Here is an 18,002-nt window from a genome sequence, read left to right as displayed (position 1 = left end):
AAAAAATGAGCCATGTTAATCACCAATCTATATTCAAATCAAAATTTTCATATGTGTGTGATATCTTATGGGACTTAACTGCCAAGGCCGTCAATCCCTAAGCTTACACACTACTTAACCTAAATTATCCTAAGGACAAACACATACAACCATGCCCGAGGGAGGACTCGAACCTCCGCCGGAACCAGCCGCACAGTCTATAACTGCAGCGCCCGCGACCACTCGGCTAATCCCGCGCGGCCCAATCTGTATTCCGGCATAAGAAGCCAGCATCGTTTTGCTAACAGCCTCGTCAAAGAAAGCGGCGGATCGGATGGAGAATCAGATGGAGCTTTCGCACTTGGCGTGCGAAATGTCCCCTAAATCGTGGAAGAAGCAGGAACGATTACAGGCTTCGAATGCGAAGGCAATGGAAACCACTGTTTTAAAGACACATAAGGTGTATGCACGGAAAATGTAGCGGACGTTAGGGAGGTAACGACGAAGAAACTTTGGGGAACAGAGGAAATTCTGAAACTATCGACGAAAAAGAAAGCACAAGAATGTTTTGAGAAACTGAAGAATACAGCAAGTAAAAAAAGATATGATCATCGGAAGGACTGGCTCACTATCGAGAAAAGTCAGCCTTCAGTGAAATTAAAGGCAATGGCGGCAGCTTGAAAAGTGTAATGAAATTTCATTGTTAAATGCAGAGAAAGAGCGGATATGTGGAAAGAGTACTGAAGGCCTTCATGTGGGAGAAGTAATGGTCCGGTAGCATGACAGAAGGAGAAACTGATGTGAAAGTGATGAGGGATCCAGTAATAGAGTCCTAATTTAAAAGAGCACTGGAATATTTGAGATCAAATAAGAGATAGATGAAATAACACGGTATTTCGAAAATCATTGGGGGAAGTGGCAACAAAATGGCCATTCAAGTTGTTATATAGGATACATAAGACGGCCGGCATCCTGTCAGACTTTCGGGAAAACACACAGCTCTGAAGATAGCAAGAGTCGATGAGTGCAAGAACTACCGCACAGTCAACACAAAAGCTCATGCTTCCAGGTTGCTAATGAGAATAATACGCAGAAGGATGGAAAATGGAATCGAGACTCTTTAAATGACGATCATTTTGGCACTAAGAAAGGTACAGGCACCAGAGAGGCAGTGATGACATAGCGCTTGATAACAGAAGGAAGACTGAAGAAGTATTAAGATAAAATAGGATTTATGGATAAAAAAATGCGTTCGGCAATGAAATATGGTGCAAGATATACAAAATTCTGATAAAAATAGGAATAACCTATATGGAAAGACGTGTAACGTATAATATTGACCAGAATCAAGAAGATTGGAAGACCAAGAACGAAACTTTCGGATTAAGAACGGTTTAAAACAGTCTTGCGCCCCTACTGTTCAATCAATACGTCGAACAAGCAATGTCAGAAATAAACGAAAAGTTCAAGAGTGTAATTCCAAGTCAGGATGAACAGAAATCAATGATAACTTTCGCTGATGACATTTCTAGCTTCAGTGGAACTAATGAAGAGTTACAGAACCTGTAGAGTGGAATTAACAGTCTAATGATTGCAGAATGCTGAGTGAGAGTAAACCGAAGAAAGACCAAACTAATGAGAAATAGCAGAAATGGTAATGTCGCCCATCTTAACCGCAACATCGGTAGTTACAAAGCAGACAAAGGTATGGCATTCTCCTACCTTGGAAGCAACATAACCCATGACGGACGAGGCAAAATGGACATAGAAAGCTGACTATCACAGGAAAAAAGAGCATTCGTAGAGAAGAGGACTCTACTAGTGACAAACATAGACCTTAAATTGAGGCAGAAATTTCTGAATATGTACGTTTGGAGCACAGCATTGTTTGGTGGTATGGCACGGGCTGTGAGAAACTTGGAACCGAAGAGAATGGAAGCATTTGAGATGGAAGGATGTTGAAAATTAGGTGGACTGATAAGCCAAGGAATGAGTAGGTTCTCCTCTGAATTGGGGAGGAAAGTAACAGTTGGAAAAAACTGACTGGAAGAAGGTGCAGGATAACAGGACATGTGTTAAGGTGTCAGGGAATGCTCTCCATGGTACTAGAGGTAGGAAAGAAAGAATCCACAATCAAGCCACTAATTCTGGGCACACAATCACATCCGAGCTGCCTGTAGACTACCTATCAGTTTCCTGGGTCAACAAAAATTTTATTTTCAACATTCCACATAAATAATGACCGAATTTAAAAATTTAAAATGCTAGCATAATCTACTCATTTAAAGGTATATTCTAACGTGAAAAATTCAACGCAGTAAGACAAGTGTTTCGATTATCATCTGTCTAATTGCCTCGGTGCTGCTTAGCTCACCACGTCAAACAACAAGTCTCTATTAATTCAGTTTTTGACAATGAGAGCACTTTGTGACTTGCAACAAACTTTGCACACATTTTCCGTCCTCTATGCAACTGTTTGTCCCTGGACATGAGGCTTTAATTTATTACTTCTTCACACATAACTGTATTCGCAACGCATTTTCCATATAGCATCTAAAATACAATTGTATGTACCTGCAAAGTTTTACCGCTCTACGATACATGGTTCAGGCGATATCACGTTATAAACATTGAGATGCATTAAATACTACGTTTTACTTAAAACGCCCTCCAGGTGCACATAACCATGCTTCGTTTGTTCTCGAAACGCGGGATAACAGTTAGAGGCGTGAAATGCCTATTGGTCGTGATACGAGAATAGCGCGTTGTTCAAATAATAACAATTTACTTGAGGATTTTGGTATGCAACCTAAGTGCCGTTCAAGTAATAACAGAAGCAGGAGCATCACCTGCATGCGGCCCAGTAGGCTAAACCTTGTTCAGTTTTGTGAGTATTGTTAAGTGCTGAAACTGTTCCTTGTGTAATCTTATAAGTTTCTGTTGAGTTTTGAATACTTCTTATGAATACTATTTTTACGAAATGGTAGACTAATAGGGTTATTATTGTGGAATGGTTTGTGTGTAACTAGAATTGGGTTCACACATTCTTGGAGAATTTATATTTGTATTTCTGAAATGAAGATGACCTTAACAAGTGTACACGTCTCTAAACCTATCACGACAGCTCCCGAATGACCATTTACCCGGGACTGATGACCGTTGCAGTCTGGTCCCTTTAATCCCACAAACCAACCAACCATTTACCCATAAAATCATTAGTGTCCGCATCTACCAGTATGGGACTATTCCAGCACATCCATGATAATTCCAGTGTTAGTAGCAATTCGAGCCATGCGAATGACATCTTGAGCTGTACGTAGCGTTTTCAGAAACCGACTGCGCAAAAGCTACAAGATCTACAAAAAGTTGACACACATCGGTGGACAGAGCTTCTCTCCTAATTTTTAACCGCCGTCTTGCAAAAATGAAGTCTCCATTGCCTTGCTGTAATTGCTGTAATTAGCCGTCTTGAGAGGGAATATGGTGCACATACGTTAACTTAAGGAGAGTCACAAATGCGTCTCGTGTGTAAGGTCTTACTCTACAGAGGAATCATGCCTTCCTCACCGTAAACCAATTTCTGTGAAAAATTGTCTTTCTCCAGTGGTTGCGACAACCCTTTGAAAAAATCAAGCCGAAGTTCCTTGTCCCGAATAGTCAAAACATGTAACAACAGTGGCCTCCATGCTTTTGTTCGCAGGCTTTTGCCACAGGATTCGCCAGATTTTGACTACTTTATCTGTAGTCCTCTACTCGCACGGTTTATACATTTCTTTCGAGCTCCTGGCGGATGTTTCCTGCAGGCGCTACACCTTCTCTGCTGACGGTCAAGGCCGATCTGTTTACTTCCAACAGGTAAGTACCGGCCTCTCAGAATGTATTGTACCACCAATGGATTGTTCTGTCATTTGGAGCTTTTACGAGGTATATGGTACTAAGTAGTTGCTAACCCGACAAAATTCGAACACCTTTTGTGAATCCAAAGACGCAAAACGCACACATCGCTCCAATATACACTACTGGCCATTAAAATTGCTACACAAAGCAGAAATGCAGATGATAAACGGGTATTCATTGGACAAATATATTATACCAGAACTGACATGTGATTACATTTTCATGCAATTTTGGTGCATAGATCCTTAGAAATCAGTACCCAGAACAACCACCTCTGGCCGTAATAACGGCCTTGATACGCCTGGGCATTGAGTCAAACAGAGCTTGGATGGCGTGTACGGGTACAGCTGCCCATGCAGCTTCAACACGATACCACAGTTCATCAAGAGTAGTGACTGGCGTATTGTGACGAACCAGTTGGTCGGCCACCATTGACCAGACGTTTTCAATTGGTGAGAGATCTGGAGAATGTGCTGGCCAGGGCAGCAGTCGAACATTATCTGTATCCAGAAAGGCACGGACAGTACCTGCAACATGCGGTCGTGCTTTGTCCTGCTGAAATGTAGGGTTTCGCAGGGATTGAATGAAGGGTAGAGCCACGGGTCTTAACGCATCTGAAATGTAACGTCCACTGTTCAAAGTGCCGTCAACGGGAACAAGAGGTGACCGAGACGTGTAACCAATGGCACCCCATACCATCACCCCGGGTGATACGCCAGTATGCCGATGACGAATACACGCTTCCAATGTGCGTTCACCGCAGTATCACCAAACACGGATGCGACCATCATGATGCTGTAAACAGAACCTTGAGTCATCAGAAAAGATGACGTATTGCCATTCGTGCACCCAGGTTCATCGTTGAGTACACCATCGCAGGCGCTCCTGTCTGTGATGCAGCGTGCAGGGTAACCGAAGCCACGGTCTCCGAGCTAATAGTCCATGCTGCTGCAAACGTCGTCGAACTGTACGTGCAGACGGTTGTTGTCTTGGAAACGTCCCCATCTGTTGACTCTGGGATCGAGACGTGGCTGCACGATCCGTTACAGCCATGCGGATAAGATGCCTGTCATCTCGACTTCTAGTGATACTAGGCCGTTGGGATCGAGCACGGCGTTCCGTATTACCCTCCTGAACCCACCGATTCCATATTCTGCTAACAGTCATTGGATCTCGACGAACGCGAGCAGCAATGTCGCGATACGATAAACCGCAATCGCGATAAGCTACAATACGACCTTTATCAAAGTCGTTAACGTGATGGTACGCATTTCTCCTCCTTGCACGAGGCATCACAACAACGTTTCACCTGGCAACGCCGGTCAACTGCTGTTTGTGTATGAGAAATCGGTTGGAAACTATCCTCATGTCAGCACGTAGGTGTCGCCACCGGCGCTAACCCTGTGTGAATGCTCGGAAAAGCTAATTATTTGCATATCACAGCATCTTCATCCTGTTGGTTAAATTTAGCGGCTGTAGGACGTCATCTTCGTGGTGTAGCAATTTTAAAGGCCAGTAGTGTACATTCGACGTATCTGACCTCGTCGTGCGCTTTGAAACTACACCACCTTGCGTATGAGGAACGTCAAATTTGAGAGGTGCTATGTTCACTGATACGTGTCATTTTTCTGTATGTCTTGTATCTTTCTTACAATCATCTTCCGAAATCCCGGTTGTGCTTATGAATAATCCTGTATGTGGATGTAGTATGTAGATGCAATGTCTTTTATAACAAGTTGCAAACAAAAAACTACTCCGTCTTAGAACACTAATCTGTGAGAAGACAGCACCTGGTATGCTCACCGTTCTGCGTGGCCCGGTACTCATGCTCGTACAGGCGGTAGACCCTGGCGTGAGCTCGGATCATGGTGTGCGCCGCCAGGTAGTTGCCGATGCCCGGAGCGTTCTGTGACGGGGCCTGCCAGCCGGAACTGGAGTAGCCGCACGCCACTATGTACGGCTCGTTGATCGTGGTCCACCACTTCACCTGCAGCAGCGGAAAGCCCAAGACATTAGTAGTCACTGACAAGTCTAACCGAAGCATTCGAACCTGCTTCCTTTCTAGAGTAATGTCTTCAATTTTCCTGTGTTGTAATCTATTTTTATTTATAATAAGCTAATGAAACATAGCAACAATAAAAGACTATTGATCAAAATGAGTGTGAAATCTCATGGGACTTAACTGCGAAGGTCATCACTCCCTAAGCTTACACACTACTTAACCTAAATTATCCTAAGGACAAACACACACACCCATGCCCGAGGGAGGACGCGAACCTCCGCCGGGACCAGCCGCACAGTCCATGACAGTAGCGCCTTAGACTGCTCGGCTAAAAAAGACTATTGAAAGAAAAAAGAATGGTGAATGTACATGTTGTAGTTTAGGGAAGTATAAGTGTATAAATGACGATAAACTTCGTTCAATAGCTACACTGTCATTAAACTTTCCAGTTCATTCACGAATTTCTTGCTGCTACTTAACAACAACCATGACTACATGACTCTGTAGTCTGTTGCCTGTTGCGCTTCAGTCTGGAACCGCGTGACCGCTACGGTCGCAGGTTCGAATCCTGCCTCGGGCATGGATGTGTGTGATGTCCTTAGGTTAGTTACGTTTAAGTAGTTCTAAGTTCTAGGAGACTGCTGACCATAGATGTTAAGTCCCATAGTGCTCAGAGCCATTTGAACCATTTCTGTTGCCTGTTGTCTCTGTTCTGCGGAAAACAGACGGCGTTAGCACTGAATTGCATACAGAAATCCTCGGCTACAGTGTTTGTCACTGTCCACTTCTTACCCTGTACAAAGAAAGCAGACTGAGACGACGGGCAAAAATACAGTCATTTCACGCACTAAACAACCGATGTGAATGTGTTGATGTTCAAACACGTGGCACCTGACGTGACATAGTTCCAAACCTTGGAACTGGGTAGAGAGATGTGTCTATTTCTGAATACAAAAGGGACAGTATAGTTAACAATTAACATGCGCTTGGGTACATTCTTACCGACAATAGTGGAACTACTGTCCATAAAAAAATACGATTCATTAAACAGTCAATTTTTCAGAAATTGGAATGTAGCTACTACCTCCACAGAGAAAAATTATTTCAAAATTACGAGGCCAAGAAAACACAGAGAGAAATCAGAAAATTATCGTGCCTAAGTGTAGTGGATTAGCAAAATTTTTTTATATAGCACGTGTGAAAATTACCGAGATCTGAACTTCATATATGCTGTCGATGGAAATACCTGTGAGCAAGTTGAGAAATTTGAGATTTTAAGGAAGTAGTTGTTGACAATGCTGGACATCCTCTGTATGTAAAGCTCAACAAAATTCTGGCCCACTGAGAATATAATAAAAAGTTTTTTCGCCTATCTGAGGAAAAGAAGTTTGCACTGAAACAGCAAATCGACAACTAATAAAGGTTGCGAACAGCTTACTCCAAACAAGGCACACTGAGTATTAGGGTTTAAATCAAACTAAAAGCTTAGATGATTTGTGGGGGACTTCCGGCAAAAGAGCGATCCTTGGGTTAGCAACGGCCTTGTTAAGGAGTTGCGAATATGCTGTTGGCCTTGGGGTGCGAAATTGCTCCTAAAAGGCGGACGGATAAGCAATGATCAACGGCATAAACATGGAGCAGGGCATGGAAACCAATCCATAAATGACACATCAAGCTTACGCACAGGACTTATGGTTACTAACTGAAGAAGTGTCATGATGATCTCTCCATTGGCAAAAGATTCCGAACTGGTTCCCTTCTCATATCTCTGGAAGACTACTGCCCAAGCGAAAAGAACTTGAATAATCAACGAAAGTGTAAGTGTTCTATATGTCGGGGCGTGGATGTCAGAAATTTGAGTCCGGTAGGGGTTTATAAAATCTGGAATGGTAAATGTAAGTGCTCCGTCTAGACGTAATTGGAAAGGGGCGGTGTAAGGGGAGGGGGGGGGGCAGGACAGAAATGGAAGGAAGACAATGATATTTTGTCAGACGAATGTATGGTAATATCAATAACTGTAGAAAGTGGAAAGTGGTATAACATGAACAGGATATGTCTTTATTCCGGAGGTCGGACAGAGTGTTAGTTACAATTCTGGTAGGTTGTTCCTAGCAGAATTGAATGTAAACCAATGCCTATAACAGGAGTTTGGTATATGTATGTCACAAAAAGAAGATGAAGCTGTAGAGAAAATTTATGAGGGCACTGACCGGGTAAGTCAGTGTGTAAAGGGAGACGATAAACTGACAATCAACAGAAATTCTGTGGTAGTGGCAAGTATAAACAGTTACGGGAGAATATGATCTTGCTAATAGGAATGAGAGACTAGGAAGCCTAGCAGACTTCTAGAATAAACATCACCTAGTGATAGCGAATACACTGTAAAAAAAAAAAATAGCAAGAAGAGGCGGTGCTCTTGGCAAAGACCCAGAGACACGGGTAGACCCCAGCTTGGTTGCATCATAGTCGGGTAGAGTCTTTGTAATCAATACGTAACGAACAGCAAACTAAAGGTAAGACAATCGTTCGGTACAATCAATGTGAAAGGAAGTGAGGTATTGACAAACTGAGGTAGGATGAGATCCGTTTGATATTCTCCAAAGCTATAGATACTGCGTGAATAAATACTATAGGAAGCTGCTCAGTTGAAGAGGAATGGACAGCTCTGAAACGGGCAATCTTGGGAGTTGGACAGATGTAAGTACAGCAAAGAAAACCATTCTGCGCCGAGACTCCGGGGTGTTAACATACGTGTAGTCGCGGAGCATTGTTTACTTCGATTGCGTATCTGTTGCCTCTCAGTCACTTGTGTTAGTGGTGTGTGTGTGAGAAAGACCTTAATTCTCTTTGTTATGACACACTTATAGGGTGCAATAATTAGCATAGGAGCCACGTGAAGTTATTCAAAACGTGGACAGCTGGCCCTATGGGGAATGCGGCTAACGGGCCCCGTTGCCATTCGATGCCAGACCAACAGCCACTACACTTAGCGGTCGCGGAGGTCATTGAAGTTCTAAGTGATTATCCCAGCAATGACACCATCACCTCATCCGACACCGGGGCCTCGGGTGATGTACAGAAGCGAACATTGGTGCATGAGGAACAACAGAAGAGCGACGAACGAACAGCAGTACAACAACCAAATAATGGAAGTAACCAACTTATGGCAGCAGGGCGCAGATAAGGCTTTGCCATTAAAGAGTCCCGCAGCTATAGACCTATTCCTGATTCTGCACTTGCCAAGCTCTTCTAGTGTTCTAGTGATACAAACAATGCTGTTCCCGCTAGCCGGTCAGCTTACAAATGGTTCAAATGGCTCTGAGCACTATGGAACATATGTGGTCATCAGTCCCCTAGAACTTAGAACTACTTAAACCTAACTAACCTAAGGACATCACACACATCCATGCCCGAGGCACGATTCGAACCTGCGACCGTAGCAGTCGCGCGGTTCCGGACTGAGCGCCTAGAACCGCTAGACCACCGCGGCCGGCTCAGCTTACATAATGAATAAAAATAACCATTACCGAGACAGTGAAATTGTCCCTTTCTGTATATATGTTACAGTCAAAACCCGTTTTTAGTTAGAAGGCGTTCTTACTAGTTAAAACTTGTTTTTACTGAGTCACTTCGTCAAAACGCGTTTTGCTAAGTTAAAACTAGTTTTAACTGACTTTCGCTTTTGACCAGCAGTAAATTCTAGTTGTAACTATGGCTATCAGTATCAGCTAGCAAGAATGCGTTCTACTAAAGCTGATCTGCACGTACTTAACCCCTCGACCGTGTTGTTTGGATGACAACGGGAAAAACATAAGAAGAGAAATGTGTGTGTATTGTGAAGAGTGCGATATTGGATTGTGTGAAATACCATGCTTTGAGCTATCCGATACAAAGAGTCATTTCTAATAAATATTCTTCAAGAAACTGTGTTTCCTTTAGATCATTATATAAAACTTAATAATAAAAAAGTTTTTATTCTGCAACAGCGTTACTACTGTGAAAACCTTCGAATTGTTAGGTATTCAGTTGTTAGATAATCACTTGCCCCACACTAACTAAACTAGACAGAACTAGTTTCCTTTAAATTTATTTAGAGGAAATATTAAAATTAAGAGCAACTACATGTTGATTGAAATAAAAAAAACAGCATTTTTGTATTGTGCAATGCAATAATTATTGGAATATTGTTCATACATCCAAACACATTCCACATAGTGAAAACAAGAAGACGCCGACACGGAAATGGTGGGTGTTGCAGCAACCTGGATGACAACGGGAAAACATAAGAAGAGAAACGCGTGTGTATTGTGAAGAGTGCGATATTGGATTGTGTGCAATACCATACTTTGAGATATACCATACAAAGAGTCATTTCTAATAAATATTCTTCAAGAAACTGTGTTTCTTTTAGATCTGCCACTAAAACACTTCCTCACTATATAAAAATTAATAATGATTAATTTTTATTCTGCAACAGCGTTACTACTGTGAAAACCTTCGAACTGTTAGGTATTCAGTTGTTAGATAATCACTTGCCCCCACAACAATCGCACATTGCGTGTCAAATACGCGCCGCTACAATACGCGCTAGAGGCGCGGAAAGAATTACACGCGCGGCAACAGTTCTAGGGGCCAAGACTCCCCGCCTGGGCAGCGCCGAAGCGGCCGACAATAGCCGCTACTGGGCGCTTTTCGCCTCAACGAACAACACGGTCGAGGGGTTAAGCACGTGCAGATAAGCTTGTGCGTATTTATCATGGCAGATCTAAATCAAGAAAGGCGATGGAAAGAAGAATTTGCGAGAAGGATGTTACAGATTGAAGAACACAACAAAAGAGAAAACCACTACAATGTTATGACAGAAGAATCTTACGATAAATTAGTGGACGAAATTGAAGAAGCACAGTCAGCTGAGAAAAAGACACAGAAGCAGTACAGAAGATTAAATGGATTCAAGGTTATTAATATTTGTGGGACCAGGAAGTTAAGAAAAGAGCCTGTGAAGTACTACTTATGTGTCGAAGTCATTTTCGACGTTATTGAAGCAGCTCATCAGGCTGTTGGTCATGGAGGTCGAGACAGATTAAAGGATGAAACTTCAAGAAAACATGCAAACATAATAGTGGAGATGATAAACATTTATCTGTCTATGTGTGAAACTTGTCGGCGCAAAAGAAGCCTTAAGAAAAGGGGGCATGTTTCGAAACCTATTCTTCATTCAGAAATGAACAGTCGTTGCCAAGTTGATCTGATCGACATGCAAACTCAAGAAGATCGTGGATTTAAGTATATAATGGTGTATTAGGACCACTTGACAAAATCTGTTTTGTTAAGTGCACTGCAGGGCAAGAGGGCAGAGGAAGTGGCACATCATTTAGCAGATATATTTTTGACATTTGGTGCTCCTTGTATTTTACGCTCTGACAACGGCAGAGAATTTGTTAATTCTGTCATAAACGAGCTGGCAGCATTTTGGTCTGAGTATAAACTGGTTCACGGAAAACCGATGCACATCCAAAGCCACGGTTTTGTTGAACGAGCTGAAAGATTAATGCCAAAGCCCCCATAAGTTTTTTTTTTTAAAAAAAGGAACAAAACGGAGAAACCTTGGGTAGCAGCGAAATACTTCAAATGATACGTGAAAGGAGGAAGTGTAGGAACGTTAGTGGAAAGACAGAATTACACCAATATAAATCACTTGGGAACAAAAATGTAGTAAGTCCAAGGATGACAAGGCGAAATGGCTGAAGGAAAATGTGAAGGACTCGAAATAGAAATAGTCGGCCGCTGGACTGATTCACCGCACAGAAAAGTCAAATGGTTCACATGCCTCTGAGCACAATGGGACTTAACGTCTGAGGTCATCAGTCCCCTAGAACTTAGAACTACTTAAACCTAACTAACCTAAGGATATCACACACATCCATGCCCGAGGCAGGATTCGAACCTGCTACCGTAGCAATCGCGCAGTTCCAGTCTGAAGCGCCTAGACCCGCTCGGTCTCACCGGCCGGCCCAGAAAAGTCAAAACAGCCTTCGGAGAAGAGGACGGCTACGTGGTAAGAGAACATTTAATGTCTGTAAAAGGGAGTGTGGGGGGCTGGTGATGTGATTTTTTTTCTTATTCGTTAGTCTTCTAAGTGGTTTGGTGTGATCCTTCACGATTTCTCTTCTGCTGACCTCTTCAGCGCGAGTTTTGGTGTTCTCGTAAAGATAAGTCATTTTAGATTATAAAACATATAGATTAGTACTGAATACGTGGTAAATAAGTGTATTAGTGTGCCGTTTAAGTCTACCATTAAAGGTGTCATTTTTCTTTACGTAATATAGCAGAAAACACGAAAAGACCGTACAGTCGTATTTTCTGTTTACGTTCTGTTGAAGCAAATCTATAGAATTTCGTTTAGTTGTTCCTTGCTCTCTCCAGCAATTTAACTTAGCGTACCTCTTCATTATTTAACTAGCATTCCCGGAAAGTAGCGTAAAGTTTAAGTTGTTGTTTCAGAAACTTTGCACTTTTGTTTTTGTTTACACACAGTTGTGTAAACAGTTGCGTATAGGCCAAATTTGTGTAACCATATTTTCGTGTTTAACTGTAATTTAACTGACTTGTTCTTAATAAACTATTACGTTTATCATGAGTGAAAAGTGCTTGACTTGCCGTAGAATTGTTAGTTCGGGGCTTTGGTGTGATGGGTGCTGTAGTTTTTTCCATGTGGGTGACTGTAGTGGCGTGGGAATAGGGGAAGTAAATGAGACTCATCAGTGGTTTTGTAAGATTTGTAGTAGAGATAGGAAGATACTAGACCAGGAGGGGAAAATTGCCGCCCTTCAGGCTGAGTTAGACAAGGCCAGGGGAGATCTTGACAGGTTAAGGAGGGAGAAGGGTAAAGAGAGGTGGGAAGTGGCAACAGGCAACAGGAGGAACAGGCCTAGAACTTTGTCTGACAGCTTTATGGTGAATGTGGAAAATAGATTTGACCTGTTGCTTCAGTTAGAAGCTGGTGAGCCTCAAGCAGTTGCAGGTGTAGACAGGGCACAACAAACTTTCAGCAGCAAATTGAACAGTAAGAATGTAGGGAAATCAGTAAAGAGAAAGAAAGTGTTGTTGTTAGGTGGTTCCCATGGAAGAGGTGTTGGCCACCTTTTGCAGGATGAACTAGGATCAGAATACCAGGTCACCAATTTTTTTAAACCTAGTGCTGGTCTGGAGCAGGTGACAGAGGATTTAGGATCACTTTGCAAAGATTTCACTAAGGAAGACACCGTGGTTATAGTGGGTGGGGCAGGTAACAGTATTGACAGAGATCCTGGGTACAGTATAGAGTGTGACCTGGCGAAGATTGCATCAGCATCGAGGCATACTAGTGTTGAGTTTGTATCTGTTCTTGGGCGCCATGACCGACCTCATTTGAACTCTTCTGTCAAGAGAGTTAATTTGGAGCTGGAACGGCTGCTCATGCCGGGTGCGGGGTCACACATTGGTGTGGTTCCTGTTGATTCTCTCAGTAGGTGGGATTATACTAGGCATGGCCTTCACCTCAACAGGAAGGGGAAGGGTAAATTGGCTGGGGAAATAGCAGGAAAGTTAAAGGGGGGAGGCACTGTCATGAGTGGTAAAATACCAGTGGTTATAGGATTCAGAAAAGACCCTTTTTTAGGGTAGGGAGGACAGAAAGAAAGCAAATTTTAAGAGAGGTTAGAACTGAGACAAATTTTCAGTTTGAGAAAGAAATCAAAAAACATCATTCCAGCTTATTACATCAGCATAAACAGCCATTGGTTAAGAATTATCAACTGTCAGCAGATATTTTAACTCCACCCAATTTTAACTCAGTCAATGAGAAATGTCAGCTATCTTTATTGCACCAAAATATTCGAGGACTGAGAAATAAAATTAATGAATTAACTATCTGCATAGATGAATTAGAGTCTTCAAACCCAGCTGACATAATCTGCCTCTCTGAACATCATGTGACCACTGGTATATAACTTTTAAGTGTTACAGGGTTTAGGTTAGCATCTCACTTTTGTAGATCAGAAATGGAGAAAGGAGGAGTTGCCACATTCATCAGGAACTGTCATAAATTTAAGAACATAGACATTCATAAATTTTGCCTAGAACAGCATATGGAAGCATGTGCAACAGAATTAGAATTTCACAAAAAATCCTTCATAATACTAAGTGTATATCGAGCACCTGCAGGTAACTTTAATCTGTTTGTCAACCACCTTGAAGCTGTACTGGCCCATTTAACAACCAAAAACAAAGAAATAGTGGTTGCTGGTGATTTCAATGTAGATTTCCTTAAAGACTCTCCCAATAAGAACTTGTTTGAGTTAGTAACACTATCATTCAAATTAATTCCCACAGTAAAGTTCCCCACTAGGATAGCCACTTGCTCACAAACAGCCATTGATAATATCTTTATAGAAAAGTCCAATGAACAAAATTATATTACAAAACCAATAGTCAATGGCCTCTCAGACCATGACATGCAGTTCCTTCTGTTAAATGTTAATACTGAACAGGATATAAAATCTGTTAAATCTGAGCTCAAAAGGGTAATCAGTAAGCCAAAAATTGATTATTTTAGGACACTCCTCAGAGACATTCACTGGACTGATGTTTACAGCGTTCATGGCATGAATGAAAAATATAACATTTTTGCTAATAAAGTGCTTACCTTATTCGAACACTGCTTTCCCCCAAAACTTACCAAGGTTAGAGCAAAGTCTACAAAGAAGCCATGGATTACTCGAGGAATAGGGGTTTCTTGTAAAACAAAAAGAAAACTGTATCTGTCACTCCGAAACATTTCCAATGTTGATGCTATAGCACATTATAAGAAATACTGCAAAATATTAAAGACTGTAATACGGATGTCAAAGCAAATATATTACAAGGAAAAGATAGTCATATCAGATAACAAAATAAAGACAATATGGGATATAGTGAAGGAGGAGACCGGTAGAACCAGACATGAAGAGGAACAAATAGCATTAAGAGTAAATGATACATTGGTGACAGATGTGTATAGTGTTGCAGAACTTTTTAACAAACATTTCATAACTGTTACTGAAAAGATGGGGTTGTCAGGTTCGGTAGATGCTGCTATGGATTACCTTAGACCAGACATTTCAAGTAACTTCCTTAATATGAATTTGACCCTCACTACCCCAACAGAAATAATGTCCATCATAAAATCTTTAAAATCAAAAACATCTAGTGGGTATGATGAAATATCAACAAAGTTAATTAAAGAATGTGATTCTGAGCTAAGTAACATATTAAGCTATCTGTGTAACCAGTCGTTTATTAGTGGAATATTTCCTGAATGGCTGAAATATGCTGAAGTTAAGCCACTGTTTAAGAAGGGAGATAAAGAAATAGCATCAAATTTCCATCCAATTTCACTGTTGCCAGCATTCTCAAAAATTTTCGAAAAAGTAATGTACAGTCGTCTTTATAACCATCTTATCTCAAATAACATACTGTCAAAGTCACAGTTTGGATTTCTAAAAGGTTCTGATATTGAGATGGCTATCTACACTTACAGTGAAAATGTGCTTAATTCATTAGACAAAAAATTGCAGGCAACTGGTATATTTTGTGATCTGTCAAAGGCATTTGACTGTGTAAATCACAATATCCTTTTAAGTAAACTAGAATATTATAGTGTAATAGGAAATGCTGCAAAATGGTTCAAATCTTATATCTCTGGCAGGAAACAAAGGGTGTTATTAGGAAAGAGACATGTATCAAGCTATCAGGCCTCATCCAACTGGGAACTAATTACATGTGGGGTTCCACAAGGTTCCATTTTGGGCCCCTTACTTTTTCTTGTGTATATCAATGACCTTTCATCAGTAACATTACCAGATGCCAAGTTTGTTTTGTTTGCCGATGATACAAACATTGCAATAAATAGCAAGTCAAATGTAGTCTTAGAAAGATCAGCCAATAAAATATTTGTGGACATTAATCACTGGTTCCTAGCCAATTCTTTGTCACTAAACTTTGAAAAAACACACTACATGCAGTTCAGAACTTTTAAGGGGTGTCCCAAGAGTATATGTCTAACATACGATGACAAGAAGATAGAAGAAGTGGACAGTGTTAAATTCTTGGGATTACAGCTTGATAATAAATTCAACTGGGAGGAGCACACCACAGAACTGCTGAAGCGTCTTAACAAATCTCTGTTTGCAATGCGAATTTTGTCAGACATAGGGGATATAAAAATGAAAAAGCTGGCATACTATGCTTACTTTCATTCCATAATGTCATATGGGATTATTTTTTGGGGTAATTCATCAAGCCAAGCTAAAGTTTTCCGGGCACAAAAACGTGCAGTGAGAGTTATATGTGGTGTGAACTCAAGAACATCCTGCAGAAGCCTGTTTAGGGAACTAGGGATACTAACTACTGCTTCCCAATATATTTATTCCTTAATGAAATTTGTCATTAAAAATATATCACTTTTTCAAACCAACAGCTCAATTCATGGAATCAATACTAGAAATAAGAATAATCTTCACAAGGATTTAAAGTCACTTAGTCTTGTACGAAAAGGTGTGCATTATTCAGGAACACACATTTTCAATAACTTACCAGCAGCCATAAAAAGCTTAACAACCAATGAAATTCAGTTTAAGAGAAGCCTAAAGGATTTATTGGTGGCCAACTCCTTCTACTCCATTGATGAATTTCTTAGTAAAACCAACTGATTTGTATATAAGTACAACATAACTTCTGCACAATTTCAGTGCAGTAATGTGTTCATTGAAAATTTGTGTGTGTGTGTGTGTGTATGTGTGTGTGTTTTAGTATAATCTAACTTCTGCACCATTTCAGTGCAGTAATGTGTTCACTGTAAATAAGTATTACAGTAGTTGTATTACCTTATAAATAAATAAAAAACTTTTTTATTTTAAATTCAGTGCATTAGTATTTGTAAAATGACTCTTAGTGTTCATTAAAAAATGACGATCATTCCACTTAGGACCTGTGGAATGGTACATTAGCTTATTTGTTTTAGTTGTAAATATTTGTCATGTATTGTTGTTTTTCTGACATGTTCCACATCCTGGAGGACCTCCTCACTACGGATCAATTGGAATGAAAGTAAATCTAATCTAATCTAATCACCTGACGAAGTAGTTGCACCCTACGTCATCAGTTGTTCGTTGGATGAATTTGTTGGATGAATTCTAATGTCTGGAGTTCGCTTCACTTTTTCCGTTTTCAACTTTCTTTAGTACCACATCTTAGCACATGCGATATTACGCTACCCCTTCTTCTAGTTCCTTATGTTCCTTTCTCCAGAGTCTCCAGAGATCCTCCCCATTCCTTATCTTGTCAATCCACGTGATTTTCAAAATACTTCTATAACACCACATCTCAGACACTACGCTTCCTTCTGTTTCGGTTGTCTCACATTGCATGTTTCTCTTCCATACATGTATGGGCTTCAAATATGTCTTCTCTGAATTTTATTCGTCACATTAAGACATATGTTTCATAGTAATAGACTACTTTTGGCCAGGAACGTCCTCTTCGCTTGTACTGATTTCCGTTCTATGTCCTCCTTGCTTCCTTTGACATACATTATTTTGCTTCCGAGGTAGCGGAAGTCCCTCACATCTTTTTCTGCGTGGTCCTCAACTTAGACGGTAAGTTTCTCACTAATCTCATATCTGCTACCCGTCGTTAAGTTCGTCTTTCTTCGGTTTACACTCAGTGCCTATTCTGCGCTCATCATCCATCCAACAGGCTCTGCAGGTGTTATTCACTTTCGCAGCAGCTGCCAACGTCCTCAGAGAATTTTATTGTTCATATCAATTCCCCTTGAATTATAATCTCACTCTTAAACTTATCTTTTATTTCCGTCATTGCCTTTCCGATGTAAGAGTTTCTTGTACCTCGGGTTCTGTTGATCACAGAGGTAAGGGGCTAAGTGTTTTGGATAGCCCGTGACCTAGCGACCATTTGCGTATCTATTGGAAGAACGGACGACACTGAAATACTGAGTAAGGATGACATACGTTTGAAGGCTATAATACACTAACAATAAACACCGCAGGAGGCAGTTCAGTTGAAGAGGAATGGACATCTCTAAAGA

General features: G+C 41.0%; 1 protein-coding gene across 1 annotated transcript in view; it reads right to left on the bottom strand.

The window, feature by feature from the left end:
• LOC126198745 (myrosinase 1-like) overlaps positions 1 to 18,002 on the bottom strand; it is a 92,586-nt gene that overhangs the window by 61,029 nt on the left and 13,555 nt on the right. The window contains exon 5 of the mRNA XM_049935295.1: positions 5,680 to 5,863. Within this exon, the coding sequence (XP_049791252.1) occupies positions 5,680 to 5,863 (184 nt within the window). The remainder of the gene's footprint in view (positions 1 to 5,679; positions 5,864 to 18,002) is intronic.

Source organism: Schistocerca nitens, chromosome 8 (genome assembly GCF_023898315.1).
Source record: "Schistocerca nitens isolate TAMUIC-IGC-003100 chromosome 8, iqSchNite1.1, whole genome shotgun sequence".
Classification (NCBI taxonomy): domain Eukaryota; kingdom Metazoa; phylum Arthropoda; class Insecta; order Orthoptera; family Acrididae; genus Schistocerca; species Schistocerca nitens.
This window is presented reverse-complemented; position numbering and strand designations above follow the sequence as displayed.